This window comes from Dermacentor silvarum, chromosome 1, assembly GCF_013339745.2.
Source record: "Dermacentor silvarum isolate Dsil-2018 chromosome 1, BIME_Dsil_1.4, whole genome shotgun sequence".
NCBI lineage: Eukaryota > Metazoa > Arthropoda > Arachnida > Ixodida > Ixodidae > Dermacentor > Dermacentor silvarum.
In genome coordinates, this window is record NC_051154.1 from 224587306 (window position 1) to 224611273 (window position 23968).

General features: G+C 44.0%; 1 protein-coding gene across 1 annotated transcript in view; it reads right to left on the minus strand.

Annotated features, from left to right (window-relative positions):
• Nucleotides 1-23968, minus strand: part of LOC119436834 (uncharacterized) — a 109927-nt gene that overhangs the window by 73577 nt on the left and 12382 nt on the right. The window contains exons 2-4 of the mRNA XM_049660007.1: nt 12689-12832; nt 8142-8393; nt 4071-4214 (exon numbers count right to left, since the gene is read on the minus strand). Of these exons, the coding sequence (XP_049515964.1) occupies nt 4071-4214; nt 8142-8393; nt 12689-12832 (540 nt within the window). The remainder of the gene's footprint in view (nt 1-4070; nt 4215-8141; nt 8394-12688; nt 12833-23968) is intronic.

The window sequence follows — 23968 nt, forward strand, 5'->3', positions numbered from 1 at the left end:
TTATAACACAGACTTTTCAATAACTTTAACAGCTTATTTGACTTCCTTAAGCTTATTATATACAGCATAGACCACTTATAACATAACCGCTTATAGTGCAGGACAGGATATAATACGGTCTTTTCAGACTCCCGTTAATTTTCCCATAGCACTCTATGTATGTGCGTATCGCTTATAGAGCAGTTGCGGGACACGAAATACCGGTTACGGTGCAGCTGCCTGGAAGTTCGGCAGCCAACCTAGATGGCAAACGCTCCCCTCAAGCTACAAATACCACATTTACTCGAATCTAACACAGACTTTTTTTTTCGATAAAACAGGTAAAAAAATTGGGTGCACATGAGAATCGAGTACGACCCTAAATCTGCATTACCATATAGCCGTGGGCATTTCAAAATGGCCGCCTCGCACGCACGTCGAGCCTAGCTACTGTAGCTTCCTCCATGTGCTGCAGTACACGTGCTTAGGTAATAGTCTACAGTCTGTCTTCACATTCTCTGCATCTGCTCTATCAGCATGAAGTACCGAGTTCATCATGATGCCGCATTTAAAAGGAAAGTGATCGTGTATGCGCAGACGGACAGAAATCGGGCCGCATCACGGGCGTTCGGATAATCAGAAACTTGTGTTCAGGACTGGCGCAAACAGAAGGAGAGGATTTTCACCAGCAAAGCGGAACGGTTTCAGTGGACCAAAACAGGACGTAATCTGTGACGATCCACTTCGGCGATACGATTGCCTTGGCCCTATCTTGAAAGCAATCTGTGACGGGGAAAGTCCGCCGCGCGCCGTGTTTTCGCCGCTTATAGGTCGCGTTGAAGCGAGAGGCATGATAACACGAAGGTCAATTCGCTCGCCGCGCTTCGTCACTCGAGCGTTTTGACAGTTTGTTTCTGCGGTGAACAAGAAAGATGTGCTCATGTTTGCTTGTGCGTGCGTGACACCGTGCTTGTTAATTTATTTAGTAAGCGAATACAGAACCTAGAGCACGGTGACGACGGCAGAAATACGCCTGGAGTGTCCATTATCAGAATAAAATAGATGTTTTGGTTATAGCGGGGTACCGCTTATAGTGCGGATATTCGCGACTCCAGCGACTTACGTTATAAGCGGTCTACACTGTATTTGAATGATCGATTCTTGGCTCATTGGGTATCTGCCACTAGGTATGGCCCTTTTGGGCCCCACTTGGCCATACCTCCAGAATGGGTATGCGTCTGTGTGACACAAAAGGTATAGAAAAGACACTGATTTTTGTAGGCAAAAATCGGACAATAATTTTCTCGCATTTGTTAGCTCCAGGTTGGTGTAGGGCATTTATTTTTGCTTGACTAGACCCCTGCATCATCCTTGGTCAAATAAGCCTTTGCCATAATCACCATAAGCATGTTGTGATGGGCTTTTAATTATTTTCTCAAAACACAATTTCTAATGGTGCTACGGTTTTGAGGAGACAATATCTTTGCTTCTACTTATCATATCACAACAATTCTTTTTGACATGGAACATCTTTAAGATCAGTCAGAGATTGCTTGCTAAAACCGCATGTAACTAAAACACGTTATAGTATTATAGTTTAACGCATGATGTATGAAAGACCAAATACAACACGCGTGTAGCAATATCTTTGCAACCTGTTAAACCCACGTGCTTTACTTTAGTATCATTGCTGGAGAATAAAAGCCATTACTCGATCATGCATGTGTTGCATGCACAGATTGTCACGCCACACATGACGCGATCGGAGCTAAATTTATCCTCTTGCTCAGCGTTCCGGGAGGCATAGCAAGCTCGGCACTACGATCCGAGAGAGAGTTGTTGCATTTGAGAGAGCTCACTCTGCCATAGTAGGTATAATCCATCAAACTCAGACCTGTGCTCATGAGGAGTTGGAAGGCTTACAAGTGTGCAATTGGTCGTGAAAATTTGATGGTTGCTCAGCTATGGCACCCCCGCATTCAACACGTAGGGTCCAGAAATGATGTGAAGGGACTCGGGCAGCAAGACAGAGGGATATCCGACCCCTCTGACCATAGTGAAATGTGTAATTCTCCATAGCAAGAACAAGTGCAGAAGATTGAGGCAAGCGAAAGAGATCAAAGTTTGGCAGGCCCCCAAGTGTGGCGGGCTTAAGTGGCACAGGGATGTCTCAGGTGGCACCAGAAGGGGGGGATCATTTCTTTACCCTAATGCGAAAAGACCCTCCGGAAAACAAACAGGCACACCACAAATAAGCGAGCAAGCATGATTGCAAAATTAGACCATAGGACCCCCAACAAGCTGTAATATAAGTTATGCGTGCAAGTGTTCTAATGTGTTATTAAATGTGAATTGTGTCGTTGGTTACCACATTTCTGTACCCTATAGTGCCCATAAGCCGTCTCAAGCATGCACAAGTTGTTTCGTTTAGCCCATTATGGCTGCGTCCCTGATACAGCCCACCCAATTTTTTTTGTCAGAAAGGCAGACAATGAGAGAATGAAGTAGGCATAAAATATCAACAAATACTATTACAGAATTTTCAAACAGTACCAATTTGTCCTGTGTGTTACTACAAGTTCCTACTCTAAAAAGTTGTTGGCTCTCCCGTAATCGAAAGTTGACGCAAGCATGAAATAGCTACCGGAAAAGCAGATGGGTGCCACGACACAGGCTTGAAAGCTTAAGGTATGTCACCACTTTCAAAAACGCATTTTGTGAAAAAATGAATAAAATTGGGGGGGATATGGGAAGTCGCACGTTACGCGTGTCGGTTCTGAGATAAGCTGCGATAAGTTAAAATTCAAACAGATGTCGACAAAGTCTTTCGCTCCTGCGTTGTTTATTTCTGAAGTCAGGTTATTACACAATCAATAATGGGGAAGTTGAAGTCACCATACAGAAGTATATGAGCGTTAGGATGGCTTGCTGTAATCTGGCATAAAGTACTGTTAAGTTCTGGTGAGAAGTTGGGATTACTGGTAGGTGGCTTGTAGCACACGCCTAGAATGACACATCGAGGGGAAGAGCGAATAAGAAGCCATAGTATTTCTAAGTTGGAAGAGATAGTAATTGGCGTACAGGATAATTCATTACTGCAAGCGATAAGAACTCCACCCCCGCATGCACCTTGACGGTCACAGCAATAAACATCGAAGTTTGGCAAGTCTTGGACTACTTCTTCGTCCCTAATTAGACTTGTGAGTCACGTTACCGCTAGAACTAGCAAGTTGCTGTTAGATGAGATCGCGAGATTTGATATTGCGTCAGGTTTGGGAATGAAACTGCAGGCATTAGTGTAAACAACAGATAAGGAAAGGTTCTTCCAAGGGGCGGAAGGGCGGTTATTAACTGCACGTATTTTGCGCACTGGTTGCTATTGAATCTTTTTTACTGATTCATCGATTCGTCATATTTATAGCGCTGGGAACCCATGACGAGCGTCTTGAAACGCATAGAAAAAGGAATAGATTGACTTTTAACGTAGGCAATAAGATGTTTGCGGGCGTTCCGAACTGCAGGTGAAAAATCTTCGCTCACGCTATAATTTGTGCCTTACAGTTTTCAGCCATTAGACAGGACTGATTCTTTCGTTTTACATGACACGAATTTGATAATGAGGGGATGGTGCCGGTTAGGTGAATAGCGACCAAGGTGATGAGCACGTTCAATATCTTTGGACTCAAGATGCATTTCACGAGCAAAGACAAGAGAGCTTGACAAATCTGAAGCTGAAAAAAAAAAAAGACCCCAAGCGATTGCCACCATGCAGAGTCGTATTGAGGAAGAAGGCACATCCTAAGCAGCAGAGGCCTTTTGATAAATTACTATTCACCATAAATTAAAGTAGCATGTTCTGCAACCTTTTACTTGATTTTTCTCAGTTTACACTTTCTGGCCAAACACCACCTTTAGGAAAACTATTGCTTTCAACGTGTTTTGTAAGTGAAATATTGTCAAACAAGATAAGGTGCTTTTTAAGTCTTATGCTTATGATTGCTTATGCTCAGTTATGCTTCAAGTTACATGGATCTATTAATAGTATGATGTTATGATGTAAAGTTAAGGAATAAGTATGATGTGCTACATACAACTGTTGGCTGTCCTGACAAGTTCCTGCAGGGGCTTCAGGACTTTCTTGGCAGGCAATTGAGTTGACAGAGGTTGCTTCTTAGTCGCATGATGCGCTGTGAAAGTTGGCAATCGCTTCTCTGAAAGCAGAAGTGGCACAGCAACTGCAAAAAGCAAGCGAAAGCACCACTTCATTGATTGCATACATTGCCAGAGGGAAAGCAAACCACATACTGCATGCCTTTCATCATCTCAGACATTAGCATGCATGCATAGCTTCTCAACTGTGGGCCTTAAAGGGACCCTGAAACAGTTTTGACGATTTTGTACAAACACAGAGTTAGCGTGGGTCCTTCAGATCATTAGGTGACACATTTAAGCGTTCCGCGTAAAGCACGTAATCTATTGTAAGGTTTTAAAAATGTGCATTATTACTGATCGCAGTGGCGCCACTCCCCCGAGTTTTCAGCCGCGCCCTAGAAAGGCTGAGGCAGTCAGTAGCAAGGAAAGTGTGCAAACACTTAGGAATCCTTTCGCTTGTAAACCAAATCCAGGAAATGAAAAAACCTTGTTTGGATGTTTTTTTCGGCAAAGACTCATAAGGATAGCTGCCCCCTTCGTGTTATTATTTCAGAGAAGGGAACATGAAAGAAATGTTTAGCTGTTTTTCTGCAAGATAAGCTAACCTTGCTTAAAATTGAAGACCCATTCCTAGTTAGGAATTCCACGCAGGTTGCTGAATACTTGCAGCAGCATAAGAATGCAAATGTATCTGCCTTTTCTACTCTTTACCGCAAGATGCACTACTAATATTGTGTGTTAAGCAGGCCATTGACAGGTTAGGTGCCGTCTCATTTCAAAACAGTTGTGGAGAATCCGTTAGTGTGTTTTTGGAACTGCTTGAGGCGTATCTGAGATCTACCTTTGCCACTTGGGACAAATGTATTTACTTGCAAAAACACGGAATTTGCATTGGGTCATGTATAGCACCTGTCCTCATCGATCTGTTTTTAGCTATGCACGACAGAAAGATGAACACACGTCTCGATGGAACTAGTGTAATCAAAGTTTTTAGATTTGCGGACGACTTTCTAATCATCATTGACAACAAGAATGCGGATTTTTACCAGTCGGCTGGAAACGTGCATGACAATTTCAAGCGCAACTTAACCCCTTTAATTTAGACGCATGAACTGCCCGAGAAGAATTCGGTCAGGTTGTTAGAGCTACGACTTAATTTTTTTAATCAAGACGTATGTTGGGGTAATGAACCGAGAGCGAAAAAAGCTTTATTTCCGGCAGTATCTGCTCCCTCCAAGCTCGTGAAGCGTAGCACTGTTAAGTACTGCTTGACTAATGCTCTAACAAAGTCTTGTGAACATATGCTCCAAGAAAGCCTAGCACTTCAATATAGATGGCTGTCTGACGCAAGATACCCGCAGCCCCTCGTGGTCTCCATGGCCGAGGGCTTGTTGCAAAAAATGCGAGCAGTTCGGCAATCTAAGAAGAAAGATGTGGCAGGTTCGGACGTGCACAAGAAAAAAGCCATTATTCCGTACATCCACCAAACTGCCCACAATCTAAAGAAGATTGGAAAACGCGTAGGCGTTGATGATGTGTTTTCAGCTCCACTAAAGCTTTCAATCCTTTGCAAGAAAAGAAACCTGTGCAATCAAAGAGCAGAAATCATGCAAGACTCAACATCAGGATCATTTTGTTTCTTGTGAAGAGGGCGTCGTATATCGAGTGCCGTTGGCTTGCGGACACAAATACATTGGATAGACTGGCAGGTGCATAAACACCAGACTAAGAGAGCACAGCAAGAATGTAAGTAACGGTAATCAGGGCCAGCTTGGCTTACACTGCCGTAAATGTGGTGATAAGACTACGCGTCATCGTACCAAGTCATGCATGCCCAAGTTAAAAAAAAGCGGAATTGTATCTCGACACAAAGACCAGTGCATCAGAGACATAATTGAGGCGGTTAAGATTGCTCGTGCCAGAGAGAGGTGTGTAAGCATGCCATCACTAACAATAACCAAGGAAAATCTACGGTTTTTAGATGGTTGGTGATTGTGTCCATGTTGATATCATCTTGTGCCATTCATGCTGACTGTTGTTTCTTTCCTTATTTTGCTTGCTTTTCCTTTCCTGCTGACGCTTTGTATGTGTACATATGCCTAGCATCGTCAGTAGAATAAACAGTTGGAAGTCTGCGCTCTTTTCACTCTGTCTCTATCGTCGTCCCTTCCTTGTTATTTTTCGCACTGTTCCACAAGTTGCAAGTCCCTGATCAAGTGGCGTGTGGTGACCATATGACGTCAGTAGGGCGAGCTATCCGATTGGCTGCCCAGGCCGCGTCATTGATAATTTTTCAAACATTATGCTCAAACAAATGTTCATAATAACTGGAATGTTGGTTAATTTGATTCTACAAAACAAATAACAGAATACACAATGACAATTTATCACTACACTCAAACACTTCCGGCATACAGCAAGTGTCATCTGCTTGTGTTACAATGTTCTCCATGTTGACGCGAGCTGCACGGTCAGTGTTGGTCTCGAGCTTTCTTTTCACAATCATGAGGAATCGCCCTGTTACGTTGTGGGCTGCAAATCTAGCGATCGGCGACATGTCAAGCTGTTACATCATGTCCCTCTGCAAGGCAACATGCGAGCAGGGTCGCTGCAGGGCATCAGATGTCGGTATCCGATCGGCGCCAGCATCTGCGCATTTGTGGCAGTCAGTTCACAACGAAGCATTATTACCACAAGAGACATTTAGCGTGTCCGGTATTTGGGTAAACGCAAACACAAGTGAACTGGGTATTTTACCGGATGAATGGAGGCACAAACGTGAACAGCCTGCACACGGTGCCCAGCCACCTGGTGACACAGAGCTCTACCACACAAACACAGAGCTACTATAGCAGTAACCAAGCGTATTCTACTTTGCTGCTGGTGTAAATTTTCGGTAGCAGCGTAATCGTGAACACGTCCTTTTAAATGTTTAAAATATTTAAAGCCCAGACCACACGTACACTTGTGGATGCGCGCCCACGCACGCGCAGGCAGTGCAGCACGGCTCGTACGTGTCGAAACGCGGCGCGATCTCTGTGAACAGCTCCTCTCTGTTATTGCGCGCTTGGGCTGTCTCGCATAGGCACGCCTGGCTACGCAGTGACGGCACTGTACAATCAACTCTCAGTGAAGCAGATTTATACCATGCAAGAAAGTGCTACTTCACTTTTTGTGCTGATCTAACAGCTCCAAAAATATAACAATTACGTTTACAGATATTGAAGCATTTTGAAACACTGTCATTAACAAAGTATGAAGTGGCGTCTGCCAAGGCAGACACCACTTGAGTGAGGCCAGCGAGCGTGCGCTGTCGCGCATATTTGTGGACGTAAACCGCCATTTCTCGCAAGGTGCGTAGACGCGAGCTTGCACGCGTCCACAAGCATACGTGTGGTCTGGGCTTTACACTTCGTTACAGCAATATTAGCTCTGTGTTTGGCTGATTAAGTTCTGCACCACCAGGTGGCTGCAACGTGTACACCACTCACGTTTACGCTAAAGCCCCTTCTTCACAGCGGTAGTAGTATGTCCGCCTTTAGTTTAGTTTACATCTCCGCCCATCCATCAAAACGCCCTGCTCACCTGCGGTAACCATAATACCAGACACGCTCAGCACTACAACCGAACACTCGCAAGGCACGCTGTTCGGATAGCTCTGGTGGGGGATCAACGGCCAGCCGGTAAGCGGAGCGGTTTGATAGGTTTCGTGCGTTGGTTCCAAGACAACCGGACGTATACGACACAACATCACATCATGACGCAGAACCAGTGAAGGTGGAGCTTAGCCCCGATTACTTGGCAAACGAGTTGAGAGAAAGCATGGCTAGGTAGGAGGGTAACTTGTAACAGGGGTGGGACTGCCCAAAGTCATTTTAAAGTAATTTTTTGGAGCAAGTAAAATTGTGTTTTGGAGCAGTTTAGAGCAGGCCAATGTGAATTTTGGTGGAATAATGGAATATGGCAGCGCACTTCCAAACCACGATGAAAAAGAGCTCAACGCTTCATGCCTGCCGGCTGTATATCTGAGTGGAATGAGTGACCTGCAGGCCTGCTTCGCCCCGATTCCAGTATTTGCGGTGCCATGCCTGCAGGCTGAGTGTCGTGCTGGAGTGACCGCTCTGTAGGCCTGCTTTGCAAAGATTCCAGCCGTTGCAGCTCCACGCCTGTAGGGTGCATATCTGAACAGAGTGATTGCCCTGTAGAATTGCTTTGGTATGAATCCAGCATTCGTGGCTCCATATCTGCATGAAGTGGTAGCCCTGCAGAAAAAAACAAAAAACAAATACCATAAAAAAAGGGGCTCCTCAAACTGTCTCCCACTCGAATTACAGGTGACCAAGGCAGCTATTGACTCTGACCAAGGGTATCAGAGCAACCAACCAAATACACCATTAGAAGGAGCATGTAAAGTAACATTAGATCATTAAAAGGACAATGAGTGGCACTAGGGGCACTACATGCCATTTTAACACAGCCTGTTATAACACAGACTTCTCAATAACTTTAACAGCTTATTTGACTTCCTTAAGCTTATTAAATACAGCATAGACCACTTATAACGTAACCGCTTATAGTGCAGGACAGGATATAATACAGTCTTTTCAGACTCCCGTTAATTTTCCCATAGCACTCTATGTATATGCGTATCGCTTATAGAGCAGTTGCGGGACATGAAATACCGGTTACGGTGCAGCTGCCTGGAAGTTCGGCAGTCAACCTAGATGGCAAACGCTAACCTCAAGCTACAAATACCATATTTACTCGAATCTAACACATACTTTTTTTTTCGATAAAACAGGTCCTAAAATTGGGTGCACTATGAATCGAGTACGACCCTAAATCTGCATTACCATATAGCCGTGGGCATTTCAAAATGGCCACCTCGCACGCACGTCGAGCCTAGCTACTGTAGCTTCCTCCATGTGCTGCAGTACACGTGCTTAGGCAATAGTCTACCGTCTGTCTTCACATTCTCTGCGTCTGCTCTATCAGCACGAAGTACCGAGTTCATCATGATGCCGCATTTAAAAGGAAAGTGATCGTGTATGCGGAGACGGACAGAAATCGGGCCGCATCACGGGCGTTCGGATAATCAGAAACTTGTGTTCAGGACTGGCGCAAACAGAAGGAGAGGATTTTCACCAGCAAAGCGGAACGGTTTCAGTGGACCAAAACAGGACGTAATCTGTGACGATCCACTTCGGCGATACGATTGCCTTGGCCCTATCTTGAAAGCAATCTGTGACGGGGAAAGTCCGCCGCGCGCCGTGTTTTCGCCGCTTATAGGTCGCGTTGAAGCGAGAGGCATGATAACACGAAGGTCAATTCGCTCGCCGCGCTTCGTCACTCGAGCGTTTTGACAGTTTGTTTCTGCGGTGAACAAGTAAGATGTGCTCATGTTTGCTTGTGCGTGCGTGACACCGTGCTTGTTAATTTATTTAGTAAGTGAATACAGAACCTAGAGCACGGTGACGACGGCAGAAATACGCCTGGAGTGTCCATTATCAGAATAAAATAGATGTTTTGGTTATACGTAGCGGGGTACCGCTTATAGTGCGGATATTCGCGACTCCAGCGACTTACGTTATAAGCGGTCTACACTGTATTTGAATGATCGATTCTTGGCTCATTGGGTATCTGCCACTAGGTATGGCCCTTTTGGGCCCCACTTGGCCATACCTCCAGAATGCGTATGCGTCTGTGTGACACAAAAGGTGTAGAAAAGACGCCGATTTTTGTAGGCAAAAATCGGACAATAATTTTCTCGCATTTGTTAGCTCCAGGTTGGTGTAGGGCATTTATTTTTGCTTGACTAGACCCCTGCATCATCCTTGGTCAAATAAGCCTTTGCCATAATCACCATAAGCATGTTGTGATGGGCTTTTAATTATTTTCTCAAAACACAATTTCTAATGGTGCTACGGGTTGAGGAGACAATATCTTTGCTTCTACTTATCATATCACAACAATTCTTTTTGACATGGAACATCTTTAAAATCAGTCAGAGATTGCTTGCTAAAACCGCATGTAACTAAAACACGTTATAGTATTATAGTTTAACACATGATGTATGAAAGACCAAATACAACACGCGTGTAGCAATATCTTTGCAAGCTGTTAAACCCACGTGCTTTACTTTAGTATCATTGCTGGAGAATAAAAGCCATTACTCGATCATGCATGTGTTGCATGCACAGATTGTCACGCCACACATGACGCGATCGGAGCTAAATTTATCCTCTTGCTCAGCGTTCCGGGAGGCATAGCAAGCTCGGCACTACGATCCGAGAGAGAGTTGTTGCATTTGAGAGAGCTCACTCTGCCATAGTAGGTATAATCCATCAAACTCAGACCTGTGCTCATGAGGAGTTGGAAGGCTTACAAGTGTGCAATTGGTCGTGAAAGTTTGATGGTTGCTCAGCTATGGCACCCCCGCATTCAACACGTAGGGTCCAGAAATGATGTGAAGGGACTCGGGCAGCAAGACAAAGGGATATCCGACCCCTCTGACCATAGTGAAATGTGTAATTCTCCATAGCAAGAACAAGTGCAGAAGATTGAGGCAAGCGAAAGAGATCAAAGTTTGGCAGGCCCCCAAGTGTGGCGGGCTTAAGTGGCACAGGGATGTCTCAGGTGGCACCAGAAGGGGGGGATCATTTCTTTACCCTAATGCGAAAAGACCCTCCGGAAAACAAACAGGCACACCACAAATAAGCGAGCAAGCATGATTGCAAAATTAGACCATAGGACCCCCAACAAGCTGTAATATAAGTTATGCGTGCAAGTGTTCTAATGTGTTATTAAATGTGAATTGTGTCGTTGGTTACCACATTTCTGTACCCTATAGTGCCCATAAGCCGTCTCAAGCATGCACAAGTTGTTTCGTTTAGCCCATTATGGCTGCGTCCCTGATACAGCCCACCCAATTTTTTTTGTCAGAAAGGCAGACAATGAGAGAATGAAGTAGGCATAAAATATCAACAAATACTATTACAGAATTTTCAAACAGTACCAATTTGTCCTGTGTGTTACTACAAGTTCCTACTCTAAAAAGTTGTTGGCTCTCCCGTAATCGAAAGTTGACGCAAGCATGAAATAGCTACCGGAAAAGCAGATGGGTGCCACGACACAGGCTTGAAAGCTTAAGGTATGTCACCACTTTCAAAAACGCATTTTGTGAAAAAATGAATAAAATTGGGGGGATATGGGAAGTCGCACGTTACGCGTGTCGGTTCTGAGATAAGCTGCGATAAGTTAAAATTCAAACAGATGTCGACAAAGTCTTTCGCTCCTGCGTTGTTTATTTCTGAAGTCAGGTTATTACACAATCAATAATGGGGAAGTTGAAGTCACCATACAGAAGTATATGAGCGTTAGGATGGCTTGCTGTAATCTGGCATAAAGTACTGTTAAGTTCTGGTGAGAAGTTGGGATTACTGGTAGGTGGCTTGTAGCACACGCCTAGAATGACACATCGAGGGGAAGAGCGAATAAGAAGCCATAGTATTTCTAAGTTGGAAGAGATAGTAATTGGCGTACAGGATAATTCATTACTGCAAGCGATAAGAACTCCACCCCCGCATGCACCTTGACGGTCACAGCAATAAACATCGAAGTTTGGCAAGTCTTGGACTACTTCTTCGTCCCTAATTACACTTGTGAGTCACGTTACCGCTAGAACTAGCAAGTTGCTGTTAGATGACATCGCGAGATTTGATATTGCGTCAGGTTTGGGAATGAAACTGCGGGCATTAGTGTAAACAACAAATAAGGAAAGGTTCTTCCTAGGGGCGGAAGGGCGGTTATTAACTGCACGTATTTTGCGCACTGGTTGCTATTGAATCTTTTTTACTGATTCATCGATTCGTCATATTTATAGCGCTGGGAACCCATGACGAGCGTCTTGAAACGCATAGAAAAAGGAATAGATTGACTTTTAACGTAGGCAATAAGATGTTTGCGGGCGTTCCGAACTGCAGGTGAAAAATCTTCCCTCACGCTATAATTTGTGCCTTACAGTTTTCAGCCATTAGACAGGACTGATTCTTTCGTTTTACATGACGTGAATTTGATAATGAGGGGATGGTGCCGGTTAGGTGAATAGCGACCAAGGTGATGAGCACGTTCAATATCTTTGGACTCAAGATGCATTTCACGAGCAAAGACAAGAGAGCTTGACAAATCTGAAGCTGAAAAAAAAAAAAAAAAAGACCCCAAGCGATTGCCACCATGCAGAGTCGTATTGAGGAAGAAGGCACATCCTAAGCAGCAGAGGCCTTTTGACAAATTACTATTCACCATAAATTAAAGTAGCATGTTCTGCAACCTTTTACTTGATTTTTCTCAGTTTACACTTTCTGGCCAAACACCACCTTTAGGAAAACTATTGCTTTCAACGTGTTTTGTAAGTGAAATATTGTCAAACAAGATAAGGTGCTTTTTAAGTCTTATGCTTATGATTGCTTATGCTCAGTTATTCTTCAAGTTACATGGATCTATTAATAGTATGATGTTATGATGTAAAGTTAAGGAATAAGTATGATGTGCTACATACAACTGTTGGCTGTCCTGACAAGTTCCTGCAGGGGCTTCAGGACTTTCTTGGCAGGCAATTGAGTTGACAGAGGTTGCTTCTTAGTCGCATGATGCCCTGTGAAAGTTGGCAATTGCTTCTCTGAAAGCAGAAGTGGCACAGCAACTGCAAAAAGCAAGCGAAAGCACCACTTCATTGATTGCATACATTGCCAGAGGGAAAGCAAACCACATACTGCATGCCTTTCATCATCTCAGACATTAGCATGCATGCATAGCTTCTCAACTGTGGGCCTTAAAGAGACCCTGAAACAGTTTTGACGATTTTGTACAAACACAGAGTTAGCGTGGGTCCTTCAGATCATTAGGTGACACATTTAAGCGTTCCGCGTAAAGCACGTAATCTATTGTAAGGTTTTAAAAATATGCATTATTACTGATCGCAGTGGCGCCACTCCCCCAGTTTTCAGCCGCGCCCTGCATCACGGGCGTTCGGATAATCAGAAACTTGTGTTCAGGACAGGCGCAAACAGAAGGAGAAGATTTTCACCCGCAAAGCGGAACGGTCTCAGTGGACCAAAACAGGACGTAATCTGCGACGATCCACTTCGGCGATACGATTGCCTTGGCCCTATCTTGAAAGCAATCTGCGACGGGGAAAGTCCACCGCGCGCCGTGTTTTCGCCGCTTATAGGTCGCGTTGAAGCGAGAGGCATGATAACACGAAGGTCAATTCGCTCGCCGCGCTTCGTCACTCGAGCGTTTTGACAGTTTGTTTCTGCGGTGAACAAGAAAGATGTGCTCATGTTTGCTTGTGCGTGCGTGACACCGTGCTTGTTAATTTATTTAGTAAGCGAATACAGAACCTAGAGCACGGTGACGACGGCAGAAATACGCCTGGAGTGTCCATTATCAGAATAAAATAGATGTTTTGGTTATAGCGGGGTACCGCTTATAGTGCGGATATTCGCGACTCCAGCGACTTACGTTATAAGCGGTCTACACTGTATTTGAATGATCGATTCTTGGCTCATTGGGTATCTGCCACTAGGTATGGCCCTTTTGGGCCCCACTTGGCCATACCTCCAGAATGGGTATGCGTCTGTGTGACACAAAAGGTATAGAAAAGACACTGATTTTTGTAGGCAAAAATCGGACAATAATTTTCTCGCATTTGTTAGCTCCAGGTTGGTGTAGGGCATTTATTTTTGCTTGACTGGACCCCTGCATCATCCTTGGTCATATAAGCCTTTGCCATAATCACCATAAGCATGTTTTGATGGGCTTTTAATTATTTTCTCAAAACACAATTTCTAATGGTGCTACGGTTTTGAGGGGACAATATCTTTGCTTCTACTTATCATATCACAACAATTCTTTTTGACATGGAACATCTTTAAAATCAGTCAGAGATTGCTTGCTAAAACCGCATGTAACTAAAACACGTTATAGTATTATAGTTTAACGCATGATGTATGAAAGACCAAATACAACACGCGTGTAGCAATATCTTTGCAAGCTGTTAAACCCACGTGCTTTACTTTAGTATCATTGCTGGAGAATAAAAGCCATTACTCGATCATGCATGTGTTGCATGCACAGATTGTCACGCCACACATGACGCGATCGGAGCTAAATTTATCCTCTTGCTCAGCGTTCCGGGAGGCATAGCAAGCTCGGCACTACGATCCGAGAGAGAGTTGTTGCATTTGAGAGAGCTCACTCTGCCATAGTAGGTATAATCCATCAAACTCAGACCTGTGCTCATGAGGAGTTGGAAGGCTTACAAGTGTGCAATTGGTCGTGAAAATTTGATGGTTGCTCAGCTATGGCACCCCCGCATTCAACACGTAGGGTCCAGAAATGATGTGAAGGGACTCGGGCAGCAAGACAGAGGGATATCCGACCCCTCTGACCATAGTGAAATGTGTAATTCTCCATAGCAAGAACAAGTGCAGAAGATTGAGGCAAGCGAAAGAGATCAAAGTTTGGCAGGCCCCCAAGTGTGGCGGGCTTAAGTGGCACAGGGATGTCTCAGGTGGCACCAGAAGGGGGGGATCATTTCTTTACCCTAATGCGAAAAGACCCTCCGGAAAACAAACAGGCACACCACAAATAAGCGAGCAAGCATGATTGCAAAATTAGACTATAGGATCCCTAACAAGCTGTGTGTGTGTGTGTGTGTGTGTCGGGTTTTTTGGCACAAAAGCAACTGTGGCTATCTTGCACCAAACACAAGGTTCCGGTTAGCGCAAACTTCGGATGTTATTAAGTAGGTTTATGTTATTTACGTGGGGTATTAAAGCACACGTGTCTTATAGTTTCTGTAGTATTTGTGCAGCTTTTAGAAATGTGATCACATGTTTTAGTTCTACTTCAGGTTTGTCCCCAATTAATAGTGCAGGGTGAAAAGGTATGTTTTTTTTTCATATATGTGATGAAAGATCTGCTTCCGTTCTCGTTCTAGTTTCGGACAAGAGATGAGAAAATGATTTCCGGATGAATATTCTCCACAGTTCTCACAAGTTGGTTGTTGTTGTTCTTTATGTAGAAGGAAGTTGTGGGTCAGGTGTGTATGTCCGATTCGAAGTCGGCATAAAACTACTTCCATGAAGCGTTCTTGGTGTCTACAAGATTGCCATTCACCAAGTGTTGGTTTGATGACATGGAGTTTGTTATGTATGCTTTCGTCCCACCTTAATTGCCATTTTTGATTCAGTGCTCGCCTAAATTCTGCTATCCAGTCAGTTGACAGTATTTCTAAGTGTTCGATGGGATTATGTTTTGCTATAGCTGCACACTTATCTGCCTTTTCATTTCCGCTTATCCCGACATGGCTTGGTACCCAGCAGAATATTATATGTCTCCCATGATTGGTTGCTTCTACTATAGCTTTTAGTATGTCTCCTATAATCGGTAAACTGTGTTTTTTGGATGCTAAAGATTGAAGTGCGCTCAGAGAATCGCTGTAAATAACTGTGTTATGGTTGTTGTCTTCTATTGTTTTGGTTACCGCTAGGTAGAGTGCGAAAAGTTCGGCAGTGAAGATTGAGGCATGACTTGGTAGACGTACACTTTTTTCCCACCCTATTCCAATAACTCCGCAGCCAACGTGTTCGTATGTTTTGTATCCATCCGTGTAAAACTCTGCGAAGTCTCGGTATTTTTCTTGGATGGCGTAGAAGTCTTGGATCAGGTGCTCCCGTGGTACTTCGCTCTTCTTGAAGCTTGTTAACGAAAAATCGCAGGTGGTATGCAGGTTATTCCATGGAGGTAGTGCTTGGGGTCTTTTTAAAACATGCAAATATTCCTGTGGGATATTTAATTTTCTGCATATTTCTTCAAATCTAAGGCAAAGCGGTCTTATAGTAGAGGGTCTGTTGGTATAAAGGGTTCTTGTTTGGCACTGCGTAATAATGTTAAAACACGAGTGTGAAGGTAATGTGCAGATTTTTAGTGAATATGCAAGCAAAAGCAAAGAGCGTCTGTCATCTAGAGATGGTTCATTAGCTTCTACATATAGGCTAGCAACTGGAGATGTTCTATACGCACCTGTGGCAAGTCGGAGGGCAAGGTTATGCACGGGATCTGGTTTTCTAAGATATGACGGCCTTGCTGATCCGTACACAACTGAGCCATAGTCAAGAATGCTACGCACTAACGATCGGTATAAGTGTAGGATGCATGTTCTGTCCGAGCCCCAGCGTTTTCGAGATAAAATCTTTAGTATGTTAAGTGCCTTATTTGCTTTTGTTTTTAATGAGTTTATATGGGGGATGAAAGTTAGTGAGTTATCAAACACCAAACCTAGGAATTTGTGTTCCTTTTTCACGGGCAGTACATGTTTATTGAGGTGTAGATTGGGGTCTGGCTGGAGTCTTCGTTTGCGTGAGAACAACACAGCCAACGTTTTCTTGTTTGAAAATCGGAACCCATTTTTGTCTGCCCATTCACACAGTCTGTTTATAGTTAGCTGTCTCTGCCGTTCGCAGGTGTTAATGTTGGAAGAGCGGCAAGCTATTTCTAGGTCATCCACGTATATAGAATGTTCGATGGAGCTGGGTATTATCTTTGCGATTGAATTCATTTTAACTCTAAAGAGGGTTGTACTTAGGATGCAACCCTGTGGTACACCATTTTCTTCTATAAAAATGCGCGAGAGGGTTGTGCCAATGCGTATCTGAAAGGTGCGGTTTGAGAGAAAGTCAGCTAAGCTATTCAACATTCTACCTTTTATTCCCCATATCCACCAAGTCGCGTAGAATTCCGAACTTCCAGGTAGTGTCGTAGGCTTTTTCTAGATCGAAGAAGACTGCTAGACACTGTTGTTTATGTATAAATGCTTCTCGTATTGTGTTTTCTAGCCGGACTAAATGGTCTAATGTTGATCGTATCTTTCGAAAGCCACACTTGTTAGTATCTAGTAGGTTACGGTGCTCTAGGGTGAACATTAGTCTGACATTTACTATACTTTCAAATGACTTGGCCAGACAGCTTGTCAGGGCTATTGGACGGTAGCTATTAGGTAGAGTATGTGGTTTTCCTGTTTTCAAGAAAGGGATGATTACAGCCTTCTACCATGCTTGCGGTATTGTGCCCGTAACCCACACTTTGTTAAAGAACTTGAGTAAAGCAGTTGTTGCGTCTTCAGATAAGTGTTGAAGCATTGCGTAATGAATGTTATCTAGGCCTGGTGCTGTTTGCTTGCGTGTAGCAAGTGTGTTACGTAGTTCGTCTGTACTAAATAGACTATTATACTCTTCCTTCGTACCACCTCTGGTAGGTAGCTTCTGTTTTTCTGTTGTGCTTTTGTAAGAAAGGAAAGTCGTATTGTAGTTTGATGAGCTTGACACTTGGGCAAAATGTTCCCCTAAAATGTCCGCCTGCTCTTGAAGTGTAGTTTGAATACCAGGAGGAGTTAACAGAGGGATTGTGTAGGCTGTGTAATCGCCGTTCATTTTCCGTACACCCTCCCAGACTTTTTTGGTTGATGTCGAGCTATTGATAGGGGATACAAAGTTTTGCCAGGAGGTTTTTTCTGCCCTTCTACGGATGTAACGTGCTTGAGCTCGGGCTTGTTTGAAGTTTATTAGGTTGGCATATGTTGGGTACCTCCTGAAGGTGCCCCAAGCTTTATTTTGCTTCTTTTTTGCAGTACGACACTCTTCTGTCCACCACGATTTTCGGTTTTCTCGTGCCAAACCTGATGTTTGGGGTATTGACACAGATGCCGCTTGAAGAAGGCAGACAGTAAATCTTTCATTTATTTCCTCTACGCTAAAGCTTTCGTCGTATTCTTTTTCTAATGCAGCATGTGTCGTGTAGAGTGTCCAGTTTGCTAGGTGTAGTTTCCACCGCCGTGGTTTAGTAGGTGTTGGAGTTGGTTGTGTGAGGTGTATAAGGCATGGGAGATGATCACTTCCATATGGATTGTCATGTACTTCCCAATTTAGGTGGACGTACAGATCAGGAGAACACAGAGCTAAATCAAGCCAACTCATTCTTCCTGTGCTTGGTATGCAGTACGTTGGGTTATTTGTGTTAAGAATGCCGATGTTATTTGTTAGAATAAAATCTTCTATAGTTAGTCCTCTACCGTCTGTTGTCGGATTTCCCCAAAAGGGACTGTGCGCATTAAAATCGCCCACCAATATAAAAGGTTCTGGAAGTTGTTCAAAGAGTTCCTCCAAGTCTCTAACTGATACCTGCGTATGAGGAGGGATGTATATGGAGCGGATAGTTAATGTTTTAAATGATACTACACTAACGGCTACTTCTTCAAGGCACGTATTTAACCGGATTTCTTGCACAGTAGTGCTACAGTGCATAATAATGGCCATGCCATCTGAAACGCGACCAGTGGTGCTACGGTCTCGGCGGACCACTTTGTATTGTTTCAAAAAGTTCGTGTTTTTCAGGCCTAAATTTGTCTCCTGAACGCACACGGCTAGGGGACAGAACCGATTTAAAATATCTTTTACGTCACCTAAGTTACGTATTAGTCCAGGACAGTTCCAGTGAACAATAAAGACCATTTTATCGAGTAGCTGTTAGTATCATAATACTTCCTGATATGTTAGAAACGTGGGATAGGTGACGGAAAATCTGTCTTTACTGTAGGAAATATTTAGTCACGTGCCCTTCCCAGGGGCAGCGACTGGCTGGCGACCTGCCTTCCCTCTGCCAGTGGGCAAAGGAGGGTGTTTCGGGGTAGGCGTCCCCGATGTACTGGGTGTTGTGTCCATTGCTTCCTAAGAAAGCCTGGACACAAAAGGCACTCGTTCAAGCTGGGTGCCTGAAGGTGCCGCGCTCTTTCGCGGTACACTGTCCGTAGGGGCACGTACCGCAGGGACAGCAGGTGCCGCAGTGGACTCTACAATAGAACCCACTTGGGGCACCTTGGTCGGCTTTGGGGCCCTCGCTTCGACAGCAGGGGCCTTTTGAGCGGCCGGTGGCTGCTCGCGGGGGGCAAGAGGCAAGGCCAGATCAGCAAAGCTGTACTGACAGCCTGTAGACACTAGACGCCGCTCCGCCCTCCGACGAGCTGCGTCCACATAGCGTGCGCCTGAAAACAGTGCATGTTTCCGGCGCGCTTCCGGAAAAGTTAGATTTTCTTTTACTTTAAGCTGAATGATTTCCTCCTCTTTTTTGAAAGTTTCGCAGGATCGCGAGTACGCCACGTGGGTACCGCTACAGTTGGGACATTTCATGACTGTTTTGTTGCAGTTCTCAGATGGATGATCATGTTCTGCGCTATTTGCACATGTAACTTTTCCTCGGCGGGACTGTGAGCCATGCCCGTACCGCTGACATTTGAAACATCTTCTCGGATTAGGGACATATGCTCGCACGGGACAACTGATGTATGCCACATTTACTCTTTCTGGTAGACTGCTGCGGTTGAACGTGATCACTATGTGCTTAGTTTTGATCTCTTCATTTGCTCTTCGGATGGTGATTCTTCGAACAGCGCTGACACCTTGGCTTCGGAGATTTGCTAGGATGTCTGCGTCTGTTTCGTTCGTCAATTGCTTTTCGGAGATCACCCCTTGTATGCAATTAAGAGTACGGTGTGGTGTGATTGTCATGCTCTGCTCGGCAATTTCTTTTTGTTTCTGAAGTTCTTCGCTTTACGCTTTTGTTTGGACTTCGATCAATAGGTCACCAGACGCGAGATTTTTTGCCTAGTACTCCTTGCCAATTGATCTTTCTAGAGACTTCGCGATTTTAAAGACCGATTTCGATGTAATGGGTTCTTTGTCATTATCTGAGTGAATAACTAGGAACTTTGGAAAGGTTTCGAAAACTTTTTCTTTGCTTAGGACTTCGGTGCGGCCTCTTTTCAGAGACCGATCATTTTTCTTTGGGTTTGAAAATGCCATACGTCATGTATAGACTGAGGGTTCCTGATATGTCGACTGAGGTTCACCCTCGTACTCTCAGCAGGGTCCCGGAGCTTCCAGCCTGATAGCCAGGCAAGAGCCCACCGGCCGGGGCTTGACCAAGATCCCGACTGCCACCGTTTGTGGTTTCTAACCCTTCACCTTACAACCTATAGCCACGGTACGAATAACAGCGTTGGTATGGGGGCTCGGGGTCCGTGGTGACGCCACACACCAACACCTTGATGACTCAAGGTGCCCCTGCGGGTCCCCAACAAGCTGTAATATCAGTTATGCGTGCAAGCGTTCTAATGTGTTATTAAATGTGAATTGTGTCGTTGGTTACCACATTTCTGTACCCTATAGTGCCCATAAGCCGTCTCAAGCATGCACAAGTTGTTTCGTTTAGCCCATTATGGCTGCGTCCCTGATACAGCCCACCCAATTTTTTTTGTCAGAAAGGCAGACAATGAGAGAATGAAGTAGGCATAAAATATTAACAAATACTATTACAGAATTTTCAAACAGTAACAATTTGTCCTGTGTGTTACTACAAGTTCCTACTCTGAAATTGTTGGCTCTCCCGTAATCGAAAGTTGACGCAAGCATGAAATAGCTACCGGCAAAGCAGATGGATGCCACGACACAAGCCTGAAATCTTAAGGTAGGTCACCACTTTCAAAAATGCATTTTGTGAAAAAAATAAATAAAATTGGGGGGGATTTGGCATATTCAAGCTCCCCGTCTATTCAAGAATATTTAGCAAAAAGAATTATGTAGTTATCTTAGGCCTTTCAAAAGTTATGACCATTTTTCCAACCCCTCCTAGATGTATCCAAAACTGAAACTGAAGGTTTCAGATTCCTCACGATCTGCCATCTTGTCATAAATGTCTCTTCATATATATATTACGTAATGCTAATTTGTTTAGGTATGTTCTAATGCTTTTGGAAGCATGTTGGGGGACATGATGTTTTCGATTTATTTAAAAAGTTCCACAAGAGAGCTGCGGGCTGCTACGACACTGTTTACATTGCGCGCGTTTGCATTGATTCACGTTAGTTTGCGTTTGCGTTATCTGTGCCAACTGTGCTTTTTTGTATGCCATTTCGAGCTTGCGGATTTAGTTCTAGCCCTTCAAGGAGAAACTTAAAGTACTCCATGAAATATGGCAAAGTACAGGACGAAAAAGAAGTGTCAACGCAGTGACTCATCATGTGCGGAAGGCCGCAAGCAAGTCAGCTGGGGACGCAAAATGGGCCAGAAAAAAATGTGTACTTCAGCTTGCTCAAAAGAAGATTGTGCCGCTTGCAAAGAGGGCCCAAGCTATGAGCCTGGTGGATTTTAGACATATTGAATGTTTTTTTATTATATTGACATTCAGTTCAAATCTTTAAAGCCATTTTTCTTTAAAAAGTTTTTGCATCCTACAGTTATGCAAACAGTGATAACTTTCCTTCTAATGAATATTTTTGCATACAATTTTGTGTCCTATTTCTTTATATATGGAACTGTGCATTCAAGCAGAATGACTGAAAACGAGCAGTAACTTTTTATGATATGGCCCATTGTGTGAAACACCTGCCGGATATCATCTTTATCAGTCTTTTTATGATAATGCACCTTAGCTTAGTGATGTGATTGTGGTGGTTAGATGCACAGGTTTGTGTCCTCATTACGTACCTGCCAAGTCGCATTTGAATCGCACAAACCATTTTGTAGTTATGACTGTCGGCGCAACATGCATATTTTGGCACATTTTGATATATTGTGAGCGCTAAGTGCGCAGTTCATCATCGTCTTCATGTGTATATACCCATCCTCATAATCATCATCGTTTTGTCGGGTTGGTATTCTTGGGCTGTCTCGCGCTGTGTGACAATACAAGAACTCTGCCTTCGTCCCGGGCGTCGTCTCACAATATATAAATTTTTTTGTTTACATTTTTAGCAATTTCATCATTCTAACATTTCAAACTTCCTAAGCTTTACAAGCCAAAAATATAATTTTAGCTTTTGGACTACAATTGTCAAATTTTTTCTCGAAGGTGGTGACCTACCTTAAGGCTCATTCACACTAGGCCGACACGACACCGATTTGTTCTGCCAACTGTTGGTGACAGCAGTTTACAGGATGGAAAACACTGTGGCCAACAGTTTACAGGAAGGAAAACGCTGTCTCCAACAGTCGGCAGACCAAAATCGATGTCGTGTTGGCCTAGTGTGAATGAGCCTTTACTGAGCCGAAATGAACCCATTTTTAACTGAACCTTGCTGCAAGTCTCGTCTCGGCCAAACAACCATCCCCTGCGTGCCGGACACTGGCAGCCTGAACACGCTGCTTGGCTCCATTTCTTAAAGCAGGCGGCGTAAACCCGCACTGCAGAACTCGCAGACTGCTGGAGTTGAAAAGAGCACAGGCAACCCTGTCTCAGTGCCAAAAGATGACAATCAAGTGTATGGTGCACTGTATCTGCCTTTTGAACGTCGCTACTAAAAATTGCAATTTAAAAGTTCAGCGTACAAGAAGTTACAGCTTGAGTGACATTGTGAGCAAACATTAGGAAGAATTTGGATGCAATATTTCTTTTGTAACTTGTTTGGGCAGCAACTAGAGTATATATTGCAGTCCTGAACAAGGGGGCTGGGGGCCAAAGACCGCATTTTCTTAAGTTTTGACTGGTTGCACGGATGATCTCATTTTGCTCTCGCAACGATGCCCAGATGTTCTCGTTTCATCCTCGAGCCCATTCTCGTCTTCAAGTGACTGAATAAAGGCTCTAGATTTCCGCTAAAGGTCTCTTGAAGGTCACTAACAACGGGAGCTAAAAGCATTTCATGCTTAAAACTTTGGCATGCTATAACTTTCGCCCAAATCAGTCTTCATAGCCCCTTCATAACCAGCATTTCAAAGAAAGCGCACCTCCCAACTAGCTCACACAAAAAACAGGCATTTCTTAATATCTTGATCACTACTTTTTTGCATTGGGAAACCCCTTGCACATTTGAAATCCCCATGTCAAAATACACAAGTGATGCAAGCTTTATCAAAAGGTGTCTGTAAATAAAAAATAGAGACTTTAAGTAGAGTGTCCTCATGTTAAATGTACAGTAAACCCTCATTAACTCGAAGTCTTATGTCTTGAATTATCGGATAAATCGAATCTCGAATTATCGAACAAGTCGACTCTCGAATTATCGAACAAGTCGAACTTTTTCCCTGGCTCGGTGTTAACTCCATGGGTTTTTCACCCCTTATCTCGAAACGCCACTGCACCGAACGCCAGATATCTCGAAACCTAGACTGCGAAAATGTTGAAAAAAGACACTACCGAAATGAATTTTAGAACTTTTTTTGCGCAGCTGTGGTATCGCCAAAAAGTGAAACAACGGCCAGTATTTTGTAACAATGCCTTTTCCGATGTTAATGACTTTTCGCGATTTTTACACTTCGTCGGCAGTCAAAGCGACGCAACGCTCACATTATCAACGGGATCAACCGGCCGTGAGCAGTGGATGATAAGACTAACATAGAATAAAGCATAACGCATCGCTACAAAATAGCAGCCCAGGCCTAGAATTTTGTCCCAATGCCCTTTGCTTGATTCTACTTCACCCTCACCTACAGTTCTCGGACGGCATGGTTGCAGCACTGCCGAAGGTACAAGGCGTACACAGGCAATATCCTGGCGCAGCGGTATATAGTTCCGGGCGTAACTGGCTGATTATTGGCTACACTAAAGAGTTTTATTTTTGCTCGCTACATGATACGGTACTGCGATACATGACATGTTAAGACCTTTGCTCATGCATGTTGTATACCGAGAATTACTGTAGCAGTTACCGCCGGTAACCATAATAGCCATCCTAATAGGCAATCACAGAAGATGGCAGCACCCATGCAGCGCCTACCACCCACTT